We start from the raw sequence: 25,545 nt of genomic DNA, 5'->3' as shown, positions 1-25,545 counted from the left end.
CAAAGTGTTTGAATTAAGCTTTCTAATCATGTTTCAAGAGGTTGTTCTCCTCGTCATATTCCCACAGTCTCATTGAGTTGTCAGCGCAAAAATTGATGCCTAGCCTAGCATTTCTTTGTGTTCACAGATAAAAATCTGATCATCCTGGTCAGGTGGTCCTGGGGAAGGAGTCACAGCGCCTACTGCAAACAGGTGTGGATTTCACATGCTATTTCATATCCATGTTTTCAAGCATGGTGCGTGGTCGTCATTAATAATAATCGTCTCCATGGATGGTTGGCATCCCTCAGTCGGGGTGGGCCTGGGTGAGGGAATGTACAGATGGCAGCAGGTGAAGCAACCATGTATCATGAGGGATTCATGGTACAGGGCTGACACCTTCATCAGTCACATCTTGAGCCCACTACCCACTGTGCTTCATGCTGAGGACGCTTTCTTACTGTCAGACGCAAAAGGAAGCCAATGTATCACGCTTTTACATTTAGTGGCCTTTTGTTATGACTACAATATTTATACTGGGGATTAAAAACATTTATAAAATTGAAATTTATGTCCTAAGTGTTTTTAAAATTATACACCATGTCAAAAGCATGAAGGACTGGTACATGATCTTGTTTGTAAGTTGTGTGTTTCTTAACTTAAATTTGTAGATCCAGTTACACAAAATGTCTTGAATGGTTGCTTAACACGTCTTATTTGTAACAACAATTTAAAATGTAAAATTTGAGTAGTTAATTATTATTACACTGCCATAAATAAGACTTTTTTTTGTAATGCTATAGTTACATTCCCACTTTTAGGACAAAAATATGTGCTTTAGTGGTTATCAATGTACATTGTTGTAAAGCAGTTTTATTTAAATAAAAATTCTGAATATGAATAAGAATATATAACTTTTTTTTTTTTTTGCATAATTAGCAAGCCGGAGGCAACAAAAGAAAGGAAGGAAGGAAGGAAGGAAGCAACCTTACAAGAAACAAGACTTAAAAGGAAACTCATTTAAATCCTCATTTGGGTGATACTGGATTGTATGGCCATAAATATAGTTGTGGCCAAAAGTACTTAAACAAAAGAGGAATTCAATGTTTTAATGATATTCTCAATTTTAAAAAAATTATGACAATTTAAATTATAAGAACAACGTACAGTTTGTTTCACTGTTTCATGTAGTGAAATTGCCTTACAACAATCAATATTTAGTATTAAATATTTTCAAAACCTACTGGTTGTGGTTAAGCAAATAAATAAAAACATTGAGAATAAAACATTAAGAATAAAAAATAAAGGATTTCTTCACTTCTTCACTCCTACTGCCTTTCCCAGCATTGTCCAACAGTTTTCCAGTGAGATGACCCAGTCCATGGGTCCAATAGCTGAATACCATTGCCACATGTCCAGGTTTTTTTTTTTTTACTAGTTTTTCATTTAACTAGCACAACTTACATTTACATTTAGGCATTTGGCAGACGCTCTTATCCAGAGCGACTTACAAAAAGTGCTTTAATGTGTACATAATTGGATACATACTTACACTGGGTTAACTAGGTTAATAACTAAGTGCCATTAGTCCAACACAACTAAGAAGAGTTTTTTTTTTTTTCCGGTGGGGGGGGAGGTTAGTCCAAGTACTGGAGAAACAGATGAGTCTTGAGTCGTCGTTTAAAGATAGTCAAAGTCTCTGATGTACGGACATCTAGAGGAAGTTCATTCCACCACCTAGGTGCCAGAACAGAAAAGAGCCTGGATGAATGCCGCCCTCGATCCCTGAGAGATGGTGGGATGAGGCGAGCAGTGCTGGAGGATCGGAGGGAACGTGGTGCAGTGCGTGGTGTAATTAGCGCAGAGAGGTAAGTGGGTGCTGGGCCATTTTTAGCTTTGTAGGCAAGCATCAGTGTAGGGTACAGGAAGCCAGTGCAGGGAGCGGAGGAGTGGGGTGGTGTGGGAGAATTTGGGGAGGTTAAAAACAAGACGTGCTGCTGCATTCTGGATCAGTTGCAGAGGACGAATCGTGGACAGAGGCAGGCCTGCTAGGAGTGAGTTGCAGTAGTCCAGTCTTGAAATAACAAGGGACTGAACAAGCACCTGAGTAGCCTGTGAAGAAAGAAATGGGCAAATTCTTCTGATATTGTAAAGAAGAAATCGACAAGAGCGAGTAAGGTTAGCGATGTGTGGGGAAAATGACAAATGATTGTCCACGGTTACCCCAAGATTGCGGGCGGTGGCTGAAGGAGTGATTTGGTTGTTGTCCATGGATATCACAAGGTCTTGACCTGGAGATGAGTCACAAGGGATAAACAACAGTTCGGTTTTACTGAGATTGAGCTTCAGCTGATGAGCAGCCATCCAAAATGAGATGTCTGCCAGACATGCTGAGATCCGGGTGGAAACCTGAGTGTCAGAGGGAGGAAAGGAGAGAACAAGTTGGGTGTCGTCTGCATAACAGTGGTATGAGAATCCATGCGATGATATGACCTTACCAAGAGACCGGGTATAGAGGGAGAACAGAAGAGGACCAAGTACTGAGCCCTGCGGGACACCAGTAGAGAGTCTACGTGGGGCACATGTAGATCCCCTCCATGTTACCTCATATGACCTATCTTTTAGGTAAGAAGCAAACCATTGCCACGCTGTTCCACAAATTCCAAGGCTTGTAAGAATAGATAATAGAATCTTGTGGTTCACCGTGTCAAATGCAGCTGACAGGTCCAGGAGGATGAGGACAGATGACAGTTTAGCAGATCTAGCAGCATGGAGCTTCTCAGTGACTGACAGAAGGGCAGTCTCTGTGGAATGTGCCACTTTGAATCCAGATTGGTTTGGGTCATTAAGGTTGTTCTGTGAGAGATAAAGAGACATTTGATTATAAACGGCTCTTTCAAGAATTTTGGAAATAAAAGAAAGCAGTGATACCGGGCGATAGTTGTTAACTTCTGATGGGTCTTCTTGAGGATGGGAATAACCCTCGCCTTCTTAAAAGCGGCAGGAACATGACCAGATGATATGGATTGGTTGATGATGGCTGTGGTGAAGGGAAGGAGGTCCCGTGAGATGGCCTGGAGCATTGTGGAAGGGATTGGGTCTAATGAACAGGTGGTGGGGTTAGATGACGAGATGATCTGTTGAATCTCATCAGATGACAGGTTGGAAAATTCTGCTAAAGGAGGGAAGGAAAGGTCCTGAGGTTCTGCCGTAGGAGCTTGGTTGAGAGCGAAGGACTGGCGGATTGCTGCAATCTTCCCATCGTAGAATGTGGCAAAATCGTCAGCAGTCAGAGAGAAAGGGGCAGGAGGAGTCGGTGGGTTGAGTAGTGAGGAGAAGATGTTGTGAAGTTTGCCAGGATCATGTGCAGAGGCTTCCAACTTTTTTCTGAAGAAGGTAGTTTTGGCAGAAGTCACATCACATGAGAATTTGGAAAGAAGAGTCTGGTAAGAGATGAGATCTGCATCAAGTTGCGATTTCTTCCATCTTCTCTCCGCAGTTCTTAATTCTCTCCTGTTGTTGCGCAGTACATCAGATAGCCAAGGAGCAGGACAAGACGTCTTCCTTGGTTTAGATGACAGCGGGCAAAGGAGATCTATGGATGAGAAGAGAGGGGAGAGGAAAGTTTCAGTCGCAGTCTCTAGTGGTAAGGAGGAGAAGGAGTCTGGGTCTGGGAGGAATGATAGGGTGTATGAAGACACAGAGGAAGGCAAGACAGAGTGAAGGTTTTTGCGGGAGACATTTTGGTGGTTAGGTTTACATAGAATGGGAAGGGTTATGGTGAAGGATACCAGGTAATGATCAGATTTATGAAGAGGAATAGTAGTGATATCTGTGACTGGGGAAGGGCGGCAGAAAACAAGGTCGAGAGAATTTCCTGCCTTGTGCGTGGGAGGGCAGCTGTTTAGAGTTAAAGAGAAGGAGTTAAGGAGAGGGAGAAGGAAAGAGGATTGGAGTTTATCAGATGGAAGGTTGAAATCTCCTAAAACAGTGAGAGGAGTGTTAGCAGAAGGAAAAAGACTAAGAAGTATGTCCATTTCATCTAGAAAGTTTCCTAGAGAGCCAGGAGGACAGTAAATAACTAAGATGTGGAGGTTAATTGGAGAGGTTACCTTAACTGCATGAAATTCAAATGATGAAAAACTGAGATGAGACAGGGTGATAGGCGAGAAGGACCATCTCTTGGACAACAGGAGACCCGTACCACCACCTCTGCCAGTTTCTCGTGGAGTGTGAGAGAATACATAGGCAGAGGATGGGGCAGCCGGTGTAGCTGAGTTCTGAGGAGATATCCAGGTCTCAGTGCCAGAAAGTCAAAAGAGTAATGAGTAGCTAGGGCAGAGATAAAGTCTGCTTTCTTTACAGCAGATTGGCAGTTCCAGAGCCCACCTACCACCAGTGCAGGACAATGAGACAGTACTAGAGGGTAGATGAGGTTTCTGGGAGATCTGCCTCTGCTGTGTGAGTAAAAGCATCTTGGTCTGTGAGAACTGACAGAGATAGGTTGAAGACACATGCTAGACTGAGGTAACTGTCTATAAAAACTTGTAACTTCTTGGCAAACAAGAGTTTAAGTCAATTCTCTGTGCACTACCTTTGTTGCAGGATATTCTTATTAACCGCTACAGACACAAGTGTAAGAGACACCTTCAATATATGTAGCTAAGCCCTGCCCACAATTCACACCCTAAGGAAGCCTGAAACTACTCTTGATTAATTACCTGAGAACGAATTGCTTTAGACCTACTTCAATCACACTGCAATCAACACTACCAAACAGCAAAAACTAGGTACAGTATACAGTATGAACTAATTGTGTTTTCAAAAACAGTACAAAAGTTAAAAACCTAACTTACCAGTGGAGAAGAATCCAATTTAGAAAACTAAAGCACACCTTATAAGCCAGATAAATAAGGCAAGAACTTATTAGTGAAATCACCTGTTTTGGTCACAGGGAGAACTATAATACATAGCATGTGTTGTTTTAATACTTTTGGCCACCAGTGTACAGTAATTCCATTGTATTCTCTTCTATTGTGTGCTTTGAGTTCAAAAGTGAGGTTATATAACAGGAAATGTGATTACCACCTATTTACCAATGGAGACTTGGTTACAAAAGTGTTTGTGGCAGTTTCAGTCTTTGAACTATTTGAGCAGTTGCTGACATACTAGTGAAACTGTTTGCATCATATGCAAGCCATCTTCACGGTTATTACGTTTAACTGTCCTCGCTATCACATGAATCTTTAAGCAGAACATATGGGGCCATTCTTAACAAACAACATCCATCCTAGAACAAACAACATCCATTGGCTATAATCTTCATCATGACTAAGGTGGTCTTTACACAACACTAATGCTATGCTTTTAACAATACACAGAAGAGTGACAAATGCAAAACAGTGCAAAAGTGCAGGTAAACGCAGTGATTCTTTTAAGGTAAAGTATCGTTGTCATGCCGCTATTTCCAAAGTGTAGAGGGTCTAGACAGAGGTGTCATGCAAATTAAAACAAGATTATCCTAATTGATCACCGTTATTGTACGAGTACATTCTATAGTCACATTCCCACATTTGACTAGGATCATGACACTGGAAGAACAAACTTATGCTTCTTTGTATGTTCATCTCCAAGTAATCTGTGAATGTGTTTATCCTGTGCATAGTCTCTGGTTTGCCGAGATGCCTGGAGGTTAAAATAATAATAAGTAGAAGAAGAAGAAGAAAAATAAAACACGTAATTGGATGCAACATTGAAATTAAATTGTTTTAGGATTTTCAACTGTAGCCAGACTGCAGACAGCCAGTTGATGACCTCTTGCCCTAATAGTTGCAAAGGGATCAACAGAATGGCGACTGCTGTTGGGAACAAACAATATATCCTCACAAGCAAAAGAAGTATCCCCAAAACCATTCTAACTCATTTGAAACAATGTTCCTTACACTCATACTCTAAACCATGTTTAATTCCTCTTATCTTCTACACCCACCAGAGATTTCAGCATCCATGTAACCTGCTCCAGGTCAACCAAGGGGCTTGGTCCCTTGGCCCCTCACAGTGGCATGCAATAAGTGTAATTATGATAGATAGGACAATTTCTGCTGGCCCTTTTTTGCCAAGAGCGTCATACTCATCTTGCTTCCCTGCAGCTGTAATGGCTTTTTGATGGACTTTTTAACTCACAAAAGCACAGCAAGAGCAGAGCAGACCTGTGGGGCTTCTAATATAACAGGTAATAGCACCCAGTGACATTTCTAGCTTTGTCCTCAAGTAGTCAACATTGCTTCTGTTGGGAATTATTTATTTATTTACTTAGAATGGTGCAACGTGTTGCCTTAATGGCTCTCTTTATAGCACTGACACTTTTGGGTGAGACAATAATATCTCTTCTGACATCGGTATATGAGCAGCGCTGTCCTAAGAATAGGTGTGCAAAAAGCAATAAAACCATATGATCACATCTAAAAATAGACACATGTGAAGTTAAGACATCAACTTAAGGTTTGAAAGCCTTATCCTTAACCCTAAAACACATATAAATGTTTTAAAAATGTAAAATAGATGATTTTTTTATTAGCTTTTTATTTTTTATTTTTATAATAATTTTATAAGTCATGTGCTCATTTAAGTATTAAAAGGTGTGAGGGACAAATAAACACTAACTAAGTATATTTATGATGGGGCTTATTTAAAAAAATGGCACAACCAAACTAGCTTATCTGACCACAAAAAGTTTGAGTTTCAAAGTTGTCATCTATCTTTAATCCCCTTATGGTGCGCCTGATAGTTCTGCACCATTTGTAACCATAAAACCACAATAGAGACCAAACAAGTATCTTCACAAAGTTTTTGCTCAATGCCCAGAATAGCCTCATTGGGATAAAAGGGCAACGCTCCTGAACTGAGTCAATATTTTTAAAAAGTATACAGCTCATTTGTCATTTGGAAGAATTTCTAACCTTTAACAAAGGTTAACAATCTGAGACTAACACCTCAGTGCCAAGTTACCTTCCACTTTCCTTGAATTTTAATGCAATGCTTCTTTAAGAGGCTGCTTATCATTTTTCATTCATCATTCTAAATATGAAATAAAGAAAAATGTATCCCAGATTTAAGTCGGATGTGATTGTGACAAGAAAAAGTTCCATGTTATAAGACGAGAAAGAAACCTTAAGAGGAACCAGACTCAAAAGCGAACAAATCCTCATTTGGGTGATACGAGATAGTACGACCATAAATAACTCCCATCTATACTCGTGCGCTCGTGAGGTCGAAAGTGCAGTTGTATGACAGGAATGTGTTTGAGATGATATAAAGTCCACTTTGTTGAGGTTACCTACTGTTTACTGATGGAGACTTGGGTGCAAAAGTGTTCATGGAAATTGCTGTCATAAGCCATTATGTGAAACAGTTCTTATCAATGCAATCCAAGCCATATTTGTGGTTATGACGTGGAACCATTCCCAGTTATCACATGAATCTTTAAGCAGAACATACTGTATGGGGCCCCGCCTTAGCATCAGCATCCTACAACAAACATATTGCAACTCCATTGCCTATGGTCTAGTGTTGGTCTTAACTAATGTGGTCATAACCCTAGCAGAAGGGTGACAAATCACAGGAAAATCCCGGTGTTTATGTTATACAGTGGGGGCATGTTCATGTCTTTAGTTAGTTTTTCTGCACATCCTAAATGATATGGGTCAAGCAAATCAAAACAAAAATTATTCTAGATGAGCATTTATAAAAGGATGAACATTTTATGAATCATATGCTATGGCCTTCAGTGTCATCATACCTTTACCCATCTGAACACCTATGAGCCATTTTGTAACCAACACATCATCAAAAGACCAATTTTCATCATTCCAATTCAATATAGAGAAAGATACAGACAAACAAGTGTGTGTGAATGTATGTACTGTTTGATGCCCTTGCACAAAACTAGTGGAATACAGGCTGTCTAGGGTACATTCCCACCTCAAATCGCAGTGTTCCTAGGATAAGCGAGAGGTCCACATCAACTGTGTTTGAGATAAAGCAGTTACTGAAAAAGAATAAATAAATAAATTAATAAATAAGTCCTACCAAGTAATAAGCATGAAATGGACGAAGGTTTATTCAGTTTAATCCTATTAGCGTAAATCTTCTAAAACATAAGCATATATTTCTCTGTTTATGGTTCTATTGTGTTTATAATAGACTGAGGGAGTAACAACGTGAACAACACATTGTTTTCAGACACAACAGCAAGGAACTTAAGAACAAGAGTGGATAAGGTTTCCGAGCAGCTTATTGCTGTAGTCTCTCAGTAGCCCCACTTGATCTCATCCTGCTGATTTCAGCACCTGTGGTTTTTAAAGTGCAGAATGGTGCATCCTCGTAGCCCATTTATTACATTGCGGGGCCCATTTACTTCTCTCTTATGACCTATAAGGCATTGGTTTACCTCTCAATTAGAAAGTAAGCTTTCAGGCTTTACCAGGGTTATGAGCTGAGGCTGTCATTGAATTTAATTTGAAATGGGATTCAGGTCGAAGTACATAGTGCTTACATCTTTAACATAAAGAGCATACATCTTTACAGCATGTAACAAATGTATGTTTTTCTCTATATAAACAACTTGGTCGATTTATTGGATGGACTTTTCATAAATTGGTATGAATGTGTGCATGAAATTGAAAAAAGAGTGCTCTCTTATACTGTACATTACACTTTGGGCATTAATTTCTAGGACACATGTACATTATAGCACCTATCTCAATATATCCCTGAGTGCACGGTAGGCATAAGAAGCTGCTCCTGGAGCAGATAGGGTTAATGACCTTAACAGTCACAGCTTGTCCGTTCTGCTGCTTGAACATCTACCCATACCCTTGTTAAACCAGAGCTGTAATTGCAGGTAACTGAGCCACCACTGGCCACTGCAAAAAAGCACTGACCCACTGAGGCACACAAGAGCTCTGAAGGTGTGCTGGGTTATCTGGTACCAATATACTGACAACAGATCCACTACATAATTTGTGAGGTGCTTCCTCTATGGATCAGACTGGTTTGTCCAGCACATACCACTGATTGGAAAGATATCTGGGAAATAACTTTTTGAGCATGTTGTCCTGTAGTAGCTTTTCTGTAGGATTGGACCAGATGGGCCACCCTTTGCTTGCTACGCACATCAGTGAACTTTTGGCACCCTTGATGAGTTGCCGCTTCATCAGTTGTCCTTCCTTGGACAATTTTTGATAGGTACTAATCAATGTACGGTATACTAGAAACACCTTGCAAGCATCTTGTCAAAGTTGTTCAGTTGCAAACTATGACCCCCTGCTTTCAACACATCAGCTTCAAGAACTGACTGTTCACTTGCTGCTTAATATACCCAACCTCTTGACAGGTGTCACAAAAAAGAGGTTATCAGTTACCTGTCAGTGGTTTTAATGTTATGGCTAATTGGTGCCTATGCAAACTATAAGCTGTTTTTTCCTAAATGTTGGATGGGCAGTAAGGGGGCTGGAAAATGTGTTTAGCAACAGGAAACAATAGTATACCAAGCTGTAACTAATATACCGCCTATTAAGATTATTGAGTACATTGGGTTTAATCAAATTTTGTACTATTAAGTGACTTTATACACTAAGTTACATGAAACATTAGAAATAGATTGTCCTAATGTCAAAGATCCTTATGAAGCGTATAAGAATTACTGATAAAGATCATATACCTTCCTATCATAGCAGACTGTAAAGATTCAAATACACTGAACATTTTATCATACAGTAGTTGCATGCAATCCACAACAGAGCTGCTTTGTCTCTACAAGCCGAGAGGGGCCAGTCATAAACCTGCTGTGTGTAATGCTACAGCCATCTGTGACCAGGAAACCATGAGGGTACAATTGGCTGTGGTCTTATTAGATGGAAAGGATAGCTTCCTTTTGAGCACAGACTGGCCTGAGACATTCTTTACTGGGCCAGTCTGGCCTATAAAAGATACTGTAACCAGTCTGTTTTAAAGTGATATATTTTGTTCAAAAATAATATGTTCCTCAACAGAAATTGGCAGTTGATTGGCTTGAACCTGTTTGGTGTCTGAAATTAAATTTGCTTTAAAATTTCGGTCATGATATTAATGTTCCCCAGAAATGTAGGGGGATTTATGATTATTAAAACCTTTTTTTAAATAGCAGAATTTAGAGTTCAGATCACTTTGTTGGATTTTACCCTATTTTGTCCCAATTTACCAGTTTTCACCCACTACCTAGCACTTTATTGTCACATGACAGCTACCAGCTGGGAAAGTCAAGATACTACCTGCGGGTCGTGCTATGTTACAGAACAGCAAATCACAATCAGATGAAAGTACTAGCTTCACCCTTTCGCATACATAAACTGTGCTTAACAGGGCATGAAACATAAGCTATATGGCCACCTGATCATCGCACCTGTAAGTGGTTCTTCTCCAAATTGTTATACCACAAATTCCAGCATTACAATGCCCATGTGTACCAACTAAGGCCCATAAAAGAATGTTTGCCAGTGGATGAACGTTAAAGGCCATGCGCCTCGATCCAAATAAATACCTTTAGGATGAATGCTGACTGTATTCCAGGTTTCTTGTCCAATATGAGTGCCTGACTTCATTAATTCCCCAGTAGCCAAATGAGCAAATGCTCACAGCCTCATTCGGAAATCTAGTGGAAAGCCTTCCTAGAAGAATGAAGGTCATTGCAATAACAAAAGGAGACTAAATCTGCAATGGACTGTTGAACAAGCATTTAAGCATGTAATCGTCAGATGACGTTAAAAGCTTGGCCTTACAGTGCAGCTGGCTGTGACTGCCACAGGAAGGACATTTTTATCTAAGAAACTGACATTATGTTTACCAAATACACCACTCTAATGTTTTCACTTCGTTTTAGATTGTCAAGGTCTTTCTTAAAAACAAGCCCTAGACAGATTCATGCAAAAATTAAAAAAGTAGATTTACTTTAAACAAGGTCAATGCTAAGCTCTTCCCAAGTGAAGGACATTAGCTGATTAAAAAGGCAAAGTGGGTGGACAAGGAGAGGATGGAGAAGCTGTGTGAATTAAACCAGATGTTATATATAAGATATTGTTCCAGTTGTGATCTTACTTCGAAAAGAATGTAGATGGCCTCTGCACTGCCATGTAGTAGGGTTCAATCTTTTCATCAAAGGATAAACCAATCCAAGGCATTTGACATTGATGAAATTTTTAGCTTTCATTCTAATAGAAGGTTACAGCCAAGTGTGAGATGCTTTCAATCAACAAATCTCCTCAACCACATACATTATCTGGACAGTGTACAAAATAGCCAGCCATTCAGCTAGAGGCAAAGCTAGGAGGCAAGCAAACATGCAAATGCTTGGACCCTGCATCAAACAGGGGCCCCGGGCAATAAATGTCAACCCGAGGATGAACATTATTCGCTTAAGACTTATTAATGGATGAAGCATTACTGACAGCATGTAGGGCTTTTTGTCCCTGCAATATAGCTGGAATAATGTCACAATGTACTGTAATGTACTGTAATACACCTATGTCTACTGAAGCGTTTTCTGAACTATTTCACTAAATTATCTAAATGTGGAAAAAAGACTGAAAAAGACAACCTTTATGGCATATAATATTTTTTAAGTTTTATTTGGGTGTCGGCTTTCTAATCGAACTTGCATGCCAGCAAACTTTTCTGCATGCCTTTGTAAAATACACTTCATCCTGTGGTGTACTGGATATAGGCTTTGTGTTTAGGATTACAAAACTGATGAGTCCTTGGCTAAATTTATAAGTCCTTGGCAGAAGTTATGTGTTCTTGTAGCTTTTTCAGTGATGAGCTTACCTTAAAATGTTTAATTAAATTCAAAAATGCTGCAGTTTGAAACTCATTTCACGAATAATACAATTAAGTAATTCAGGGTCCTCGTTCTGAGAGTAGAACTTAAAACCTTCCAGATGCTAGCGCAAATCCATAATGAACTGGGTCTATACATGGCTGACAAATGAGTTCCTGTTGCCTCACCACAGAAGACAACAGTGGGTCATCAGTTACCCAACAGGAGCTTCGGCTGATGATATACGATCTGTACCAGTCATGAATAAAAAAAATTATAATTACTCCATACCAGGAGGTAGCATTAGACTGTATTCATAATGTAATAAAGAAACATAAGGGGCCCTATAGGACAGTCTCGTTCTCAAATCTTACACTATAACATTGGCATGATAAAATAAAACACCACATAATTTTTTCCAGTATATGTGCATACAGTATAGTGAGTATAGTTGTGAGAGTGTTTAGTGAAGCTGGAAGTGGTCAAAAACAAATGGTCAGAAACTTTATAAGAGTGTCAATCAGCTTGGTGTCAGGGACCCAGCGGGAAATCAAGTATAGGTAGAACTAAAATCTTGGACAAATTCCTCTAGATGAATTCCTTAACTTTTGTGACAAACAGTACCTTTCATTTTACAATTTTATACAAATAAAATTTTTATTTAAATCTCCAGTTATTCATCAGTGCAACTTGATTTAAGAATATTCCTTCCTAAATGCTGTTGTCATATGACTATTAAAAGGTGGAAAAGAAAATAGGGAGACAAAGTGACTGTAAAGTGACAAAGTCACTAACTTGTCCTAGACACTAACTTGTGCGAAACAAAACTGTAATAGTATGTACTGAATATTTGGCTCCAGACAAATATAATTTGAAACTATAAAAAAAGACTTTACATAGTGTTTTTGCATAGGGCTTATTTTCGCTCTGGTTTTAGGCTACTGCAGACGTATAATAAGATAAAAATGCAAGTCGCTCTGGATAAGGGTGTCTGCTAAATGCATAAATGTAAATGCAGTTCAAATATGCCGGAAAACAGAAGTCATGCAAAATATAAATGAGGCATCATTGATAAAAATCTGCTGGGAAAATGCCAGTTATTATAAGAATCTAATAAATATAAAATTGGTCAAAGAGTCATGATCACTTCAAAGCCAAACATTTTATATTCCATCAAGAATCGTTCAGTTCTACCTCCTCCTAAATTCTTACACTCGCCTGCCGTTGATGTTTATTGACTATTTATTGAAGTCTTTGACCTTGGACTTGTTTATTTAATTCTTGAATATGAGTGCATTAAATCCTGAGTGCATGCCAGTGTGTTTATCTGCTGTCGCCTGTCTTCTCCGTTGTGGTTTTACAATTTATGAGTGGAAAAACCTCAGTGGAAAATGGAGATATTGGAGTTCGGAATGATGCTCATACACAAAGGTGCTATATCAAACTTACCTGTCACATACACACACAAAGGCATTCACAAATCACCATACTCTGTTATTGTTTGTGTGTGCGCGGTTTTGAAAATGTAAAGTTAATGTATACTAAAACAGCCCGTCCCAAAACACTGAGTAAAATATATCAAGTTCCAATTTTTTGACACCTACACAATCGAATCGGCCAATAAGTCATGGTTTTACTAATCCCTGTTTGTGCACATTCAGCACAAACGCCATTGAGTTTTGATGCCTTGGAGTGAGATATATTAAAAGTGTGCTCTCTAGGTGTTTGATGAGAGAGGAATTTACTATCTGGGTGGTAAAGCACAATAAAGCATCACTCTTACAGTCTTAAACTGCCTCTGCTCAATCCAGCAACTCACTACTGCCGCCCAGTGGAGCTTTGAGGGAAAAAAAAGTTGATTAGTATTTCAGTGGCATGGTCAAGAACATCCGGCTTTTCCTTTGAGAGAGAGAGAGCATGCACTTTGGACAGTGTACTGCATTATATTTTAGACATGAACATTTGTGTGCCAGACTGTTAAAACCGCATGTAAAGTTAAACTTTGACAACTACGTTTTTCTTTTGTGTGTTGTTAAACCATTGCAACATTTTTAGAATCTGCTTAACCCCAAATATGAAAAGAGAAAATAATGCATTTAAAGATCCTGACTGTAGCGCAGGAGTTCACTGGCATTTACACAACCTGTATTTGATTTCAAACCAAACTGATTACGTTTATTTGCTTTATAAGAAAATCACACTAAGCAAGGTTTTAATGGTTTAAAGGTTTTTTTTGTTGTGTTTTTTTTCATCTTTAGGGAGATACATATACATTCATGTATTAAATGTTTAAACATTGACAAATTTCTTAGTTTAGTTGTTAACACTAGTAAACTGATCATAATTGGGTTATTATTGTTTGACAGGTAAGTTTGAGTATTTTTATTCACCAGTGTCTATGTAGTTCACACAGAATGCTGCACTGGAACAATATACATCGATTGATGTGGAAACACTTTGCTGATGAGAGACGTCAGAGGAGAATGGCCAGGCTGAGCTGACAGGACGGCAAGAGGAGACTCAAATAGCTGACCTTTACACCAAGTTGATAAGCATCTGCAGACCACGCAAGTTCTTTTAATTGGTAAATTCCATGGTAAAATAAGTATTTGGTCACCTACAAACAAGCAAGATGTCTGGCTTTCACAGACCAGTAACAACTTCTTTAAAAGCTCCTCTGTCCTCCACTCGTTACCTGTATTAATGGCATCCGTTTGAACTCGTTATCAGTATAAAAGACACACTCCAAACCCCACTATGGCCAAGACCAAAGAGCTGTCAAATGACACCAGAAACAAAATTTTAGACCAGCACCAAGCTGGGAAGACTGAATCTGCAATAGGTAAGCAGCTTGGTGTGAAGAAATCAACTGTGGGAGCAATTATTAGAAAATGGAAGACATACAAGACCACTGATAATCTCCCTCGATCTAGGGCTCCCCGCAATATCTCACCCCGTGGGGTCAAAATGATCACAAGAACTGTATGCAAAAAAATAAAGTTTGCTACAGAGCATTTGGATGTTTCAGAAGAGGATTGGGAGAATGTCATATGGTTAGACGAAACCAAAATAGAACTTTTTGGTAAAAACTCAACGTGTGGAGGAGAAAGACGGCTGAGTTGCATCCAAAGAACACCATACCTACTGTGAAGCATGGAGGTGGGAACATCATGCTTTGGGGCGGTTTTTCTGCAAAAGGACAAGGACGACTGATTCTTTGGGGCCGACGAAGAATTAATGGGGCCATGTATCATTAGATTTTGAGTGAAAACCTCCTTCCATCAGCAAGGGCATTGAAGGTGAAACGTGTCTGGGTCTTTCAGCATGACAATGATCCCAAACACACCACCCGGGCAATTAAAGAGTGGCTTTGTGAGAAGGTCCTGGAATGGCCTAGCCAGTCTCCAGATCTCAACCCCATATAAAAAAAAATTGCAAAGCGTTGAGAGTTGGATCATTCCTCCACGCAGATCAGCCCCAAAACATCACTGCTTTAGAGGAGCTCTGCATAGAGGAATGGGCCAAGATACCAGCAACAGTGTGTGAAAACCTTGTGAAGACTTACAGAAAACCTTTGACCTCTGTCATTGCCAACAAAGTATTGTTTTATTAAACAAATACTTATTTTTCACCATAATTAGCAAATAAATTCTTTAAAAATCCTACAATTTGGTTTTCTGGCCGAAAATAAGAATATAACCTTTATAAAAGTAATGATAACATTTTTTTTACCTGACATATCTAAAAACCCAAATACCCAGTTTGAAGTCTGTAACACACCAGCAAGGCTTCCATATAAGCACTTTTTTAAAAAATCATCATTGAACTAGCTATATGTTGATGGCATGTGTGTGCAGCTTGAGATTTAAGGGTTTTAACAAACCTCATGGACCATTACTTTGTACACAGTTGGGCTTGGTGCATTAGTTCCAGCGAAGTAAAATTATGTACAATTGTGTCTCTAGGTTTGAGGTGACAGTTTAGGGAAGGCTGATTTATGAGTGCGATGATGTGCTATACACAGACATTTGGCCATTAGAAATTTAATTTATTATGCAATTTAATCAGTCTTTTTTGGTCGATTCACTTTATTGCATCAACGTGTCAGTTTTTGATTCAGAATCGATTCACACATTTTAGAAATTATTTGGGTAAACTTCCAAATGTTTAATCGTCTGATATTGATGAATTCATATAAATATACCACAGCTTTTTGCAGAAAAAAACCCCCCAGATTTCATCATCCATAAATGCTCACATTTTATGAGATTAAGGCTTTTACTTCTGTTGAATTTATGCAAGGTCAATGCATTAATTAGCATCACCTCCTGAACTGAAGTGTGAAGCAGAAGATTGACGAGAAAAAAAGATTATTGCTTTGCATTAGAGACATGACAGAGACATGACATTTAGTAATTCATAATATAAATTAAACCCCAATTCTAAAAACTTAGCTGTTTGAGACAAATCAGACAATAAACTTTAATGCTAATGAATCCAAATAAATTCATAACCATCAAATTAAATTGACTGTCTACTTATGATTCACAGCACTATTGACCGTACAGTATTTACATCAAGATTCAAAGTACCGGACATGCAAATGTTTTTCTTTCACCATTTTATAGAATTCCAGGACATTGACATCAGTCACGTTTAACAAGAAAAATTATTTAAGGATTCATGTTGGCATTTTAGATGTGATGGTTAAGGTTTGGGCTAAGTGTAACAAAGTGAAATGAAATTCTTATTTCAAAGAGATGATTGATTTTTAGTCAGCTTTAGATGACGTCCATCTTCCATTAACTTTTCCACACCAGGCATTAAAATAACCCCCCAAGCAGTGAAGGGTTATAGGGTCTCAATTCTCATCATTATTATTAATATTAATGATCAGTGACACAAAAATGACATAAAACATATTATACAATATAAAGAGAAATTACCAGAGTTAGTGGGACAGGACAACTGAAGGTTTAAGGCCAACTTCATGTCAGGTGGGCTACTGAAAAATTAATTGAAAGTCAATTTTTTTTAAGACATGACAAATTTCACACATTGGAAAACACTGGATTATCATCTTTAATGAACATGTGTAATATAAAAAGGTTAGACTTCTGTGTCATCTCTGGTTGTGGAACTAGAACAGAATTCAATCAGGCCACCCCCCCACTCGGTCACACTCCAACACCCTCTGCCTATCATACCTGATTCATTTAATCAACTCATCTGGAAATCTGGATTTATTTAGTCAGCCATGTCATGCTTGGTCACAGAGCCATAAATGATTATGGCGTGGAAATGGAGCTCCAAAAAATTTAACATTTTATTTCTGTTCAGTAGAGAAGAGACACCTGATTTGTGAGTCTGAGCAAGTGTCTTACATAGGTGTGTATGACATTTATACATGGGGTCCAGTTTTTTGGCGTGTCACAGATTCAAAATAAATCGCTTGACCTGTTTCAGGTATTCGGGCTTGAGATAATCCTGGAGCTCATCCCTTCTCACCCACACGAAGGAGTCTTTCTCCGGTGGCAGATTGCCGCTCCCAGACAGCAAGGCTTTAAAGAAAAACACTTTGGCTCCTATCCTCTCATCGGTCCGGATGTTTTTCGGGAATTTGTACTTGTAAAATCCACAAGGGGCATTCCCAAGGAAGGTTGCGTTCAATTTTGCACCTAAGCGCAGAAACAATCAAAAGCACTTATTGTAATTTTGAACTTTTACATTTTCCCACTATGCTATATTTACACAGCTTATACAGCTCTAAGCAATAAAACACAGACATGTCAGTTTACTAGGTTTACTTACACACACTGCCTACATCTTGAAATGGCATACATTTTAAACACTAGGCTACTTTTTTGTATTAAAAAATTCCTCCGTTCCTCTATGATCTCTGCTAAAATTACCCTTTGAGGACGAGTACTGTGGCCCTGAAGTACAGAACAAAACAACATTTCCCAAAACACAATCAGGTTGTAACATTACAGAAAAGGTAGGGACTGCATTCTTGTGTTTGATTCGACCTAACCCAAGTCAAGTCAGAGTTCGCGTGACCAGTGTAGCTGATGTACTAAACTTCCAGGGTTGGAAGGCAAAAAGAAAAAGTGTGGAAAAGAGGGGAAAATAGAAGTAGAAAAAAAAGAAAAAAAATTGTGAGTGAATTTATAATGAGCTTTTCTTTCAGATTTAGAGTTAATTATGCAGTTCTGATAAGATGGTTCTTTTAAAATCACTTTTTAAAAAAAAAGAGGCTGCCGTGTCTCCTCAGTCCTGTTGCTTTCAAGCATTGCAGAGTGTGTTGATAGCATGTCACAAATTACTTCCTCATCGTCTATACCGCCTTATCCTTTATTTAGGGTCGCAGGGGCCTGGAGCCTATCCCTAAAGAAATAAGGCACGAAGAGGAGTACACCCTGGACAGGGTGCCAATCCATCTCAGGGCACATACACTACAAGGAATTTGGGAACACCAATTAGCCTAATCTGCCAGTCTTTGAACTGTTGGAGGAAACCAGAATCTCCGGAGGTTATTTTGAAATGTTTTCTAAATAAATCAATTAGAGGATAGTTTCAAACGAGTTTAACTTAGGAAGCAGGAAATGAAAACTGTGACTTGATTTCGCTTCTGCCCAATTACACCCCAGAACGTTATACCTACCTTTTTCGTAATTAAGAAATGTTGTTGTGTTTTGGGAAATGTTGTGGTTTGAGCTTCAGGGTGAGGGATATCAAGTCAACATGATAAAGAAATTTGGGGCAAAACTCAAATCGCAAAAATCTTTCTGAAATACAACATGCTATTCTCTCACATCAGTCAGTTTGTACAAAGTGACTTAGACCAACAAACGTAGCTTACGTTAAAATAAACTGGATACGTCCACAGAGACCTATGTATCTGTTCATGACATACTGCATTAACATGTATATTTAAAGGAAAATAAGTAATAAATGGAATCGTGCACATGATTAATTAACACACTTGTAAACAAAAATTCCATGTGTAGGTAAATTATCTCCTACACATCATCTGTTCTTGGTAAACAAGTTACTTCTGTATGAGGCCAACAGAAAGTATTTAAATGACTGAAGAGTAAACTGTGTGTAGAAACATGGAGTAATTAGCAGGTAATTGTGCCAGGTATATAAAGAAGCAGCACTGATTGTTTTCTATGACCTGGTAGATGATGGGGTTTTTGTCAAGTGTACCCTGGAGTGACTTGTAGTCTGAAAAAATGTCAAGTTGTTATAATAATGATAAAAATAATAGCACCTACAACTGGTTCCCTTGTACACCTGTTTAGTATTCGCCACCATTATAAATCAACTCATGAGCAGCTGTCCATTTTCTTCCTTTTTTTTTTTTTTTTTTTACAGAGCAAATGTTTGCACTCTCATTTGAATATTTAATCTGGATGCTATTTTGCTCTGGAAATGAGTAAAACCATTACAATGTTCATATCAAAATGACTGAGTTAAATCTCCCCCTTTACGCACACACACATGGTGTATAGGGAAGTGGGCACATTACCTGGCAGACTGGTGAGGGCACGCTCCGCGGTCTGCCTCAGCGTCTCTCCCGCCTCCCACGGCAGCTGAGGCAGAAGCCAAACCTTCTGAGAGCCAACATCCTGCTTCACCAGCAGCACCAGGCTGTCTCCCAGGCAGCGCTCAGCCGAGCTCACATCTGTGGTGTCAGAATCTACAAAATGTTTGGAGATCACTGACTCAGTATGACACACTTAGCGTGTTCGGTAATATTTATCCCCAGACACAACCATCCCAGACCAAGAAAAAAAAATAAAAAAAAATCCATTTATAACCCATGAAATCACTGCTGTGGCTCAAAATATATCAGGAACAAAAACAATTACAGCATTGCTATTTTATCAGAACACACTGTTTTTGAATTATGTAAGGTCTAAGCAGGAAGCCTGTGTGATATGACTTAATTGTTTCAGTTGGGTTCAGCACTGCTACAATATCACTTCCAATATGCGAGAGGCGTTCATGTCAAACCAGGACTTTTGATTGCGCAGAATAACAGAACAGTTAAAAACTCAATGTATTTCTCTATATAATTCCCTACTACATTAATGCACTTCTCAGTGTTTCACTAGTGCTTGGAAGTTTTTTTTAGTATGCCGGAGCCATGATCTTCACATCTGAAACGCTGGCCTCCCAGGAACTGCTTTAATGGCCAAAATGTGAAAATGGCTTTGATGTGACTAATGTAATGTATGTCCAAGTGGTGTTCATGAAAGATTGTATGTCCAGTTCCCACAGACAGATTTGTCTCTTCTGCAAGCTAATAAGAGGTTTCCCGTCAACTTTCTCCCTAATAGAAGAGGAGATGTGCATATTAATATGGAGTTTTGAAATCTTCATATTAAAATGACACTACCAGGAAACACTGCCCTCCTGTCCTTGCATCTCATGTGATGAAGAGAAGTCTTTTTCTCCCTAATAAAATCGATTCGAAAACCATCTTCACTTTTTGTCCCTCACTTATGGTTTATATCTTCAGCTAAGAAAATATATTTAATAGGTAAAATAGTCAAAATGCAAATGATTAAATATGTTAAGGAAGGATTCTTCGTGCTATCCGTGCTCTCAGTTCAAACATTTTAAGCAGCAATAGATCAACAGTGCCAAATGTCAGCGATGTGTTTATAAGAAAACTGATTTGCTACAGGGTTATATTGAATATTTACTGGGTGGTTTTGCTGGGAATCATTTAAATAAATACATAAATAAATAAAGTCATTAATAAATTACAGTGATACTTTAGCATACAATCACCCTGTCTTAGGAATTTTTGCCTGAAATTTTGAAAGAAATTTGCCTCGGCATGCGAAGCATTTTTAGCATGCGACTGAACCGACCCGAACTAAACCTGGTATGTCTGGGAGCCGTTCAAAACTTGTTTGCATAAGTGGAAAGCCAAGCAAAGCAAGTTTACATACACTCACCTAAAGGATTATTAGGGACACCTGTTAAATTTCTCATTAATGCAATTATCTAATCAACCATTCACATGGCAGTTGTTTCAATGCATTTAGGGGTGTGGTCCCAGGCAAGACTATCTCCTGAACTCCAAACTGAATGTCAGAATGGGAAAGAAAGGTGATTTAAGCAATATTAAGCGTGGCATGGTTGTTGGTGCCAGACGGGCCGGTCTGAGTATTTCACAATCTTCTCAGTTACTAGGATTTTCACGCACAACCATTTCTAGAGTTTACAAAGAATGGTGTGAAAAGGGAAAAACATCCAGTATGCGGCAGTCCTGTGGGCGAAAATGCCTTGTTGATGCTAGAGGTCAGAGGAGAATGGGCCGACTGATTCAAGAGCAACTTTGACTGAAATAACCACTCGTTACAACCGAGGTATGCAGCAAAGCATTTGTGAAGCCGCAACACGCAAAACCTTGAGGCGGATGGGCTACAACAGCAGAAGACCCCACCGGGTACCACTTATCCTCACTACAAATAGAAAAAAAAAGCTACAATTTGCACGAGCTCACCAAAATAGGACTGTTGAGGACTAGAAAAATGTGGCCTGGTCTAATGAGTCTCGACTTCTGTTGAGACATTCAAATGGTAGAGTCAAAATTTGGCTTAAAAAGAATAAGAACATGGATCCATCATGCCTTGTTACCACTGTGCAGGCTGGTGGTGGTGGTGTAATGTGTGGGGGATGTTTTCTTGGCACACTTTAGGCCCCTTAGTGCCAATTGGGCATCGTTTAAATGCCACAGGCTACCTGCGCATTATTTCTGACCATGTCCATCCCTTTATGACCACCATGTACCCATCCTCTGATGGCTACTTCCAGCAGGATAATGCACCATGTCACGAAGCTCAAATCATTTCAACTTGGTTTCTTGAACATAATAAGTTCACTGTACTAAAATGGCCCCCACAGTCACCAGATCTCAACCCAATAGAGCATCTTTGGGATGTGGTGAAACGGGAGCTTCGTGCCCTGGATGTTTATCCCAAGATCTCCATCAACTGCAAGATGCTATTCTATCAATATAGGCCAACATTTCTAAAGAATGCTTTCAGCACCTTGTTGAATCAATGCCACGTAGAATTAAGGCAGTTCTAAAGGCGAAAGGGGGGGTCAAACACCGTATTAGTATGGTGTTCCTAATAATCCTTTAGGTGAGTGTATGTTTTATGTTTTGTTTTTTTGTATTTTGTGAAAGATTTAGCAAAAACATAGCACCATGGGTCCCAAGAATGGTAGTAAGCACAGCAACAAAAAGTCAAGAAAGCCACTTTCAGTTTTGTCTTTAAAGCACCCGGTATTTTAAATAAAGTATTTTACTTTGTTTAATTTAACAGCATAATTTTCAGCCTACAACCAGTAAAATCAATTTAAAAAACATTAACCTAAAATTTCAGTTTAGTAACTTGGAGTAGTCTTCTTAAACTACTTGTCCCTACTAGTCACATCAAATCAGCATGCCTGTGCACACTGTGAACCTTTAATTTAGTTTATGGTTAGATCAAAGTATAAGTAAAATATTTAAACACAGTCACGCACCACAAAATGGCCATTTGAGAAAGCCCTGCCCACAGGTATGCACATGGTCCTGTGAGGTTATAACAGAGTTTAAATAAAGAGTCAAAAGAAAAAACACAAAGTTTACCTTTTAACAGTATACACTTCAACACATAGGCAGCAGCATCTAATATGATTCATCACACTTCTCAAATTTTGTTTTTTTGTAAATTTAGTATTTAGAATATGGTGTTTTCACAAAGTCCAAATCGCATAATGCACTATTTTACAATACAGATTGTGGACATTAAGTGATACATGACTATATTTTAAAACAGAAGATACTGCAAAAGAAGAAAAAAAATTTTTTTGCAATCACCTACTGGAAAGACTTCATTACTTTATATTAGACTCTCTTTCCTAAACTGATAAAAGAGACAAAATGTCTCTGTCTTTAATTCAACATTAAAATAAAAAGAAAAAAAAAAATTTCAACAAATACTTAATTAGCTCTTAAATTAATTTAAAGTAAACTGCTTTTTGGTAAGAGCCACCCAAAGACTCAACACGCGTCAGATAGAAACTGTCTTGGAGTCCTTCGAATCATTATCCATTGATGTATGATTCACTGCTTACTCTTTTTTTAATAAAGCATTGAGCCAAAAGCAAAAAAAATAACTTTTCTTTTCTCTTCCACCAAATGCAATCAATCAGCCAAGACGTGTGCTTTTTAGGTTTGGGGATGATTTCTGATACTGTGACTCACCACTGTATTTATAAAGAAATAAAACATGAATCATAGAGCTAAAAAAAAAAAAAGTTATTTAAATGTGAAATCTGACACGTACATTTGATATTAATTCCATTTAAATTATAGCTTATGATAATCTATTAAAAATAACAATAGCAAATAGAGAGCCATTTCTTTCAAAAGTACATTGCAGAACCAAAACCTCTTCTCTGTCCTGGCATTAAAGCAGAGGTATGAAGTTCCCCAGGCTGTCTGTAGATATGACTCACTGGATTTCTTCAGAATATGACTGAAAATCCATTGTTTTACTTAACTTATTCTATACTCAAAAATACTTACTGAGCACTACATCTTCACTTTTAATAAAAAAAGGAGGGAAAATGATATGCACTCTGTTCCCCAATAAAGGCTTCTACCGCATGCTTCAAATGTCAAGAACAAAATGAAAGCAAACTGCAGACATGAAAAGCTGTGGCTGTTCAAATACATTTAGAGTAAGTGGAACATTCTGTCCTTTTTTCATTCTTTGGCTCAAATTCTAAGTTCACCCTGATCTGTAAAAGAATAACAGCAAACTGTGCACTCTCACTACACAGGAGTGGACAAATCTTAGGAGGCTCAGGCTAGCGTGTACAATTATTAAAGTGAAAAGCAATCAAATTATTATTAGATTTCATCAGATATTAGTCATTACATCAGTAATTTAGAAAAAAGAAAGGCCTTTGCCTGTTTTACCGTTACTCTCAATTACTAAAAATAAAAAGAATCCCTTTCATTTGATTAGAGCGTATCCACACCTTTCATTCTCTGAGCAGGTTTGAACAGTTTGAGTTTCTGTTCCCACGTGTCCTCTAAGTCCTGTGCCGTCACAATCTCTTGACCTCCGTAGCCCTCTTCCTCATCCGAGTCATAATCGGCATCCTGTTTACGGCTCATCCGTTCGGCGTCCTCCAACAACCGTAGCTCATGGTCTGAGAGTAGGCTTCTCTCCAGCTCCATCTACAGCAAGAAGCACAACTCAAAGTTAAAAGGTTTTACAGCAAAGAGCTACAGTGCAGGCTAAAATCTGGTTTAAAAAAAGCTATACCCAGTTGATTACACCTTTTGATTACACCTTGATTTTTTTTTTTTTTAAACAAGGCCCAGTTTTAATTCCCACCCACCGCCCAAACCCCTGCCATGCAGTGGATGCAGTGCCAGTCCCAAGCCCAGATAAAAAAAGAAGGGGTGAAATAGGAAGGGCATCCAGAATAAAACTTGTGCCAAGTTGTGTGCAGATCAGACAGCCCGCTGTGGCAACCCCTCAATGGTAGCAGCCAAGAAAAACTAACATCAATCGTGTATACAATTAATATAAGCATAATAAATAATTGGAAATTACACTTTGAAACTGAAGGGAGGGGGAAAGTGCTATACAAGATCTTGTGTACAACATGAGTACAGATTTCATCAAGTCTCTGGTGTTTCACATAATTTGTCAAATGAAGCCTGCTCTTTTATTATTAGATAAATACTGTGTAGTAAGAAAAATAATACTCCTAATTTTTGAGGGGGTATTTTGGTCTGTTTACCTGCCATTCGGCAGTGGCAGGGTGTGAGAGTTACTTAAGGGGTCTGGTTGCCAGCTTGATGCCCAATTGTCATTTACACATTATGGGCAATTTGGGAACGCTAGTTAACCTGAATGTTGTTGGACTGTGGGGGGAATCTGAATACCTGGAGGAAGCCCACCAAGCATGGGAAGAACATACAAACTCCACGCACAAAGTGCCAAGGTGAAAATCGAACCCGAATCTTTAAGGAGCAAAACAACAGTGTTTTGACCACTATGCCACCAATACTCCATGCCACTGGATTCCAATATTCGTCACATGGTTATGTATTCCTCAGAATTTGAGTTTGATCTGAAACTCTAAATCCTAAAAGGACTCATTAAAATATGCACCAGAAGAACTTTATTACATGTAGCCCAATTTATGTCAATAAGGGGGTCAGGTAGGATTCAGCATCCTCTGCACTTCATCACTTCACTATACTAAGGCTTAAAATAACAAGCTTCACTGCTTATACAGCGCAATATAGGTGTGCAAATACGTTGTTTAAGGGTTTAGCCGAAACGATGAAGACATTCTCAAGATGCTCGTGCTGTCACCTGGCGCATGAGCTCCATGAACTTCTCCTCAACCGGGTTCAGGTCCCGAGAGGTGACCGGAAGTCTCTGTAAGCACAAGGCGCCGTGTAGAACCCAGGGCGAAGATGAGCTTGCAGGTTTGCCTATCTGAACGCTGGAAGAAACATACCGCACTGCAGCTTTCAACCCCCCTGGTCCTGAGGTAATCTGCCATAGCGGTCGACAAACATACCTCCAACAGGGCGCCGCCATTTTTGAAAGTACCCACAATGCACCGGTTAACAAGCGCTTAGGGAAGTACGGTCTAAGAATGATCGAAAT

General features: G+C 38.9%; 1 protein-coding gene across 1 annotated transcript; it reads right to left on the bottom strand.

The window, feature by feature from the left end:
- Positions 1-16,298: 16,298 nt before the first annotated feature.
- mrpl46 (mitochondrial ribosomal protein L46) lies at positions 16,299-25,484 on the bottom strand. The gene is made up of 4 exons (XM_053512489.1): positions 25,246-25,484; positions 23,891-24,092; positions 19,365-19,535; positions 16,299-17,508 (listed from the first exon to the last, which is right to left on the bottom strand). The coding sequence occupies exons 1-4, from the start codon at positions 25,474-25,476 to the stop codon at positions 17,261-17,263; spliced, it is 852 nt and encodes a 283-aa protein (XP_053368464.1). The 5' UTR covers positions 25,477-25,484; the 3' UTR covers positions 16,299-17,260.
- Between the last annotated feature and the right edge of the window lie 61 nt (positions 25,485-25,545).

This window comes from Clarias gariepinus, chromosome 15 (genome assembly GCF_024256425.1).
Source record: "Clarias gariepinus isolate MV-2021 ecotype Netherlands chromosome 15, CGAR_prim_01v2, whole genome shotgun sequence".
Lineage (NCBI taxonomy): Eukaryota > Metazoa > Chordata > Actinopteri > Siluriformes > Clariidae > Clarias > Clarias gariepinus.
Note: the sequence above shows the minus strand (reverse complement) of the source record. Positions and strands in the feature narration are given on the sequence as shown.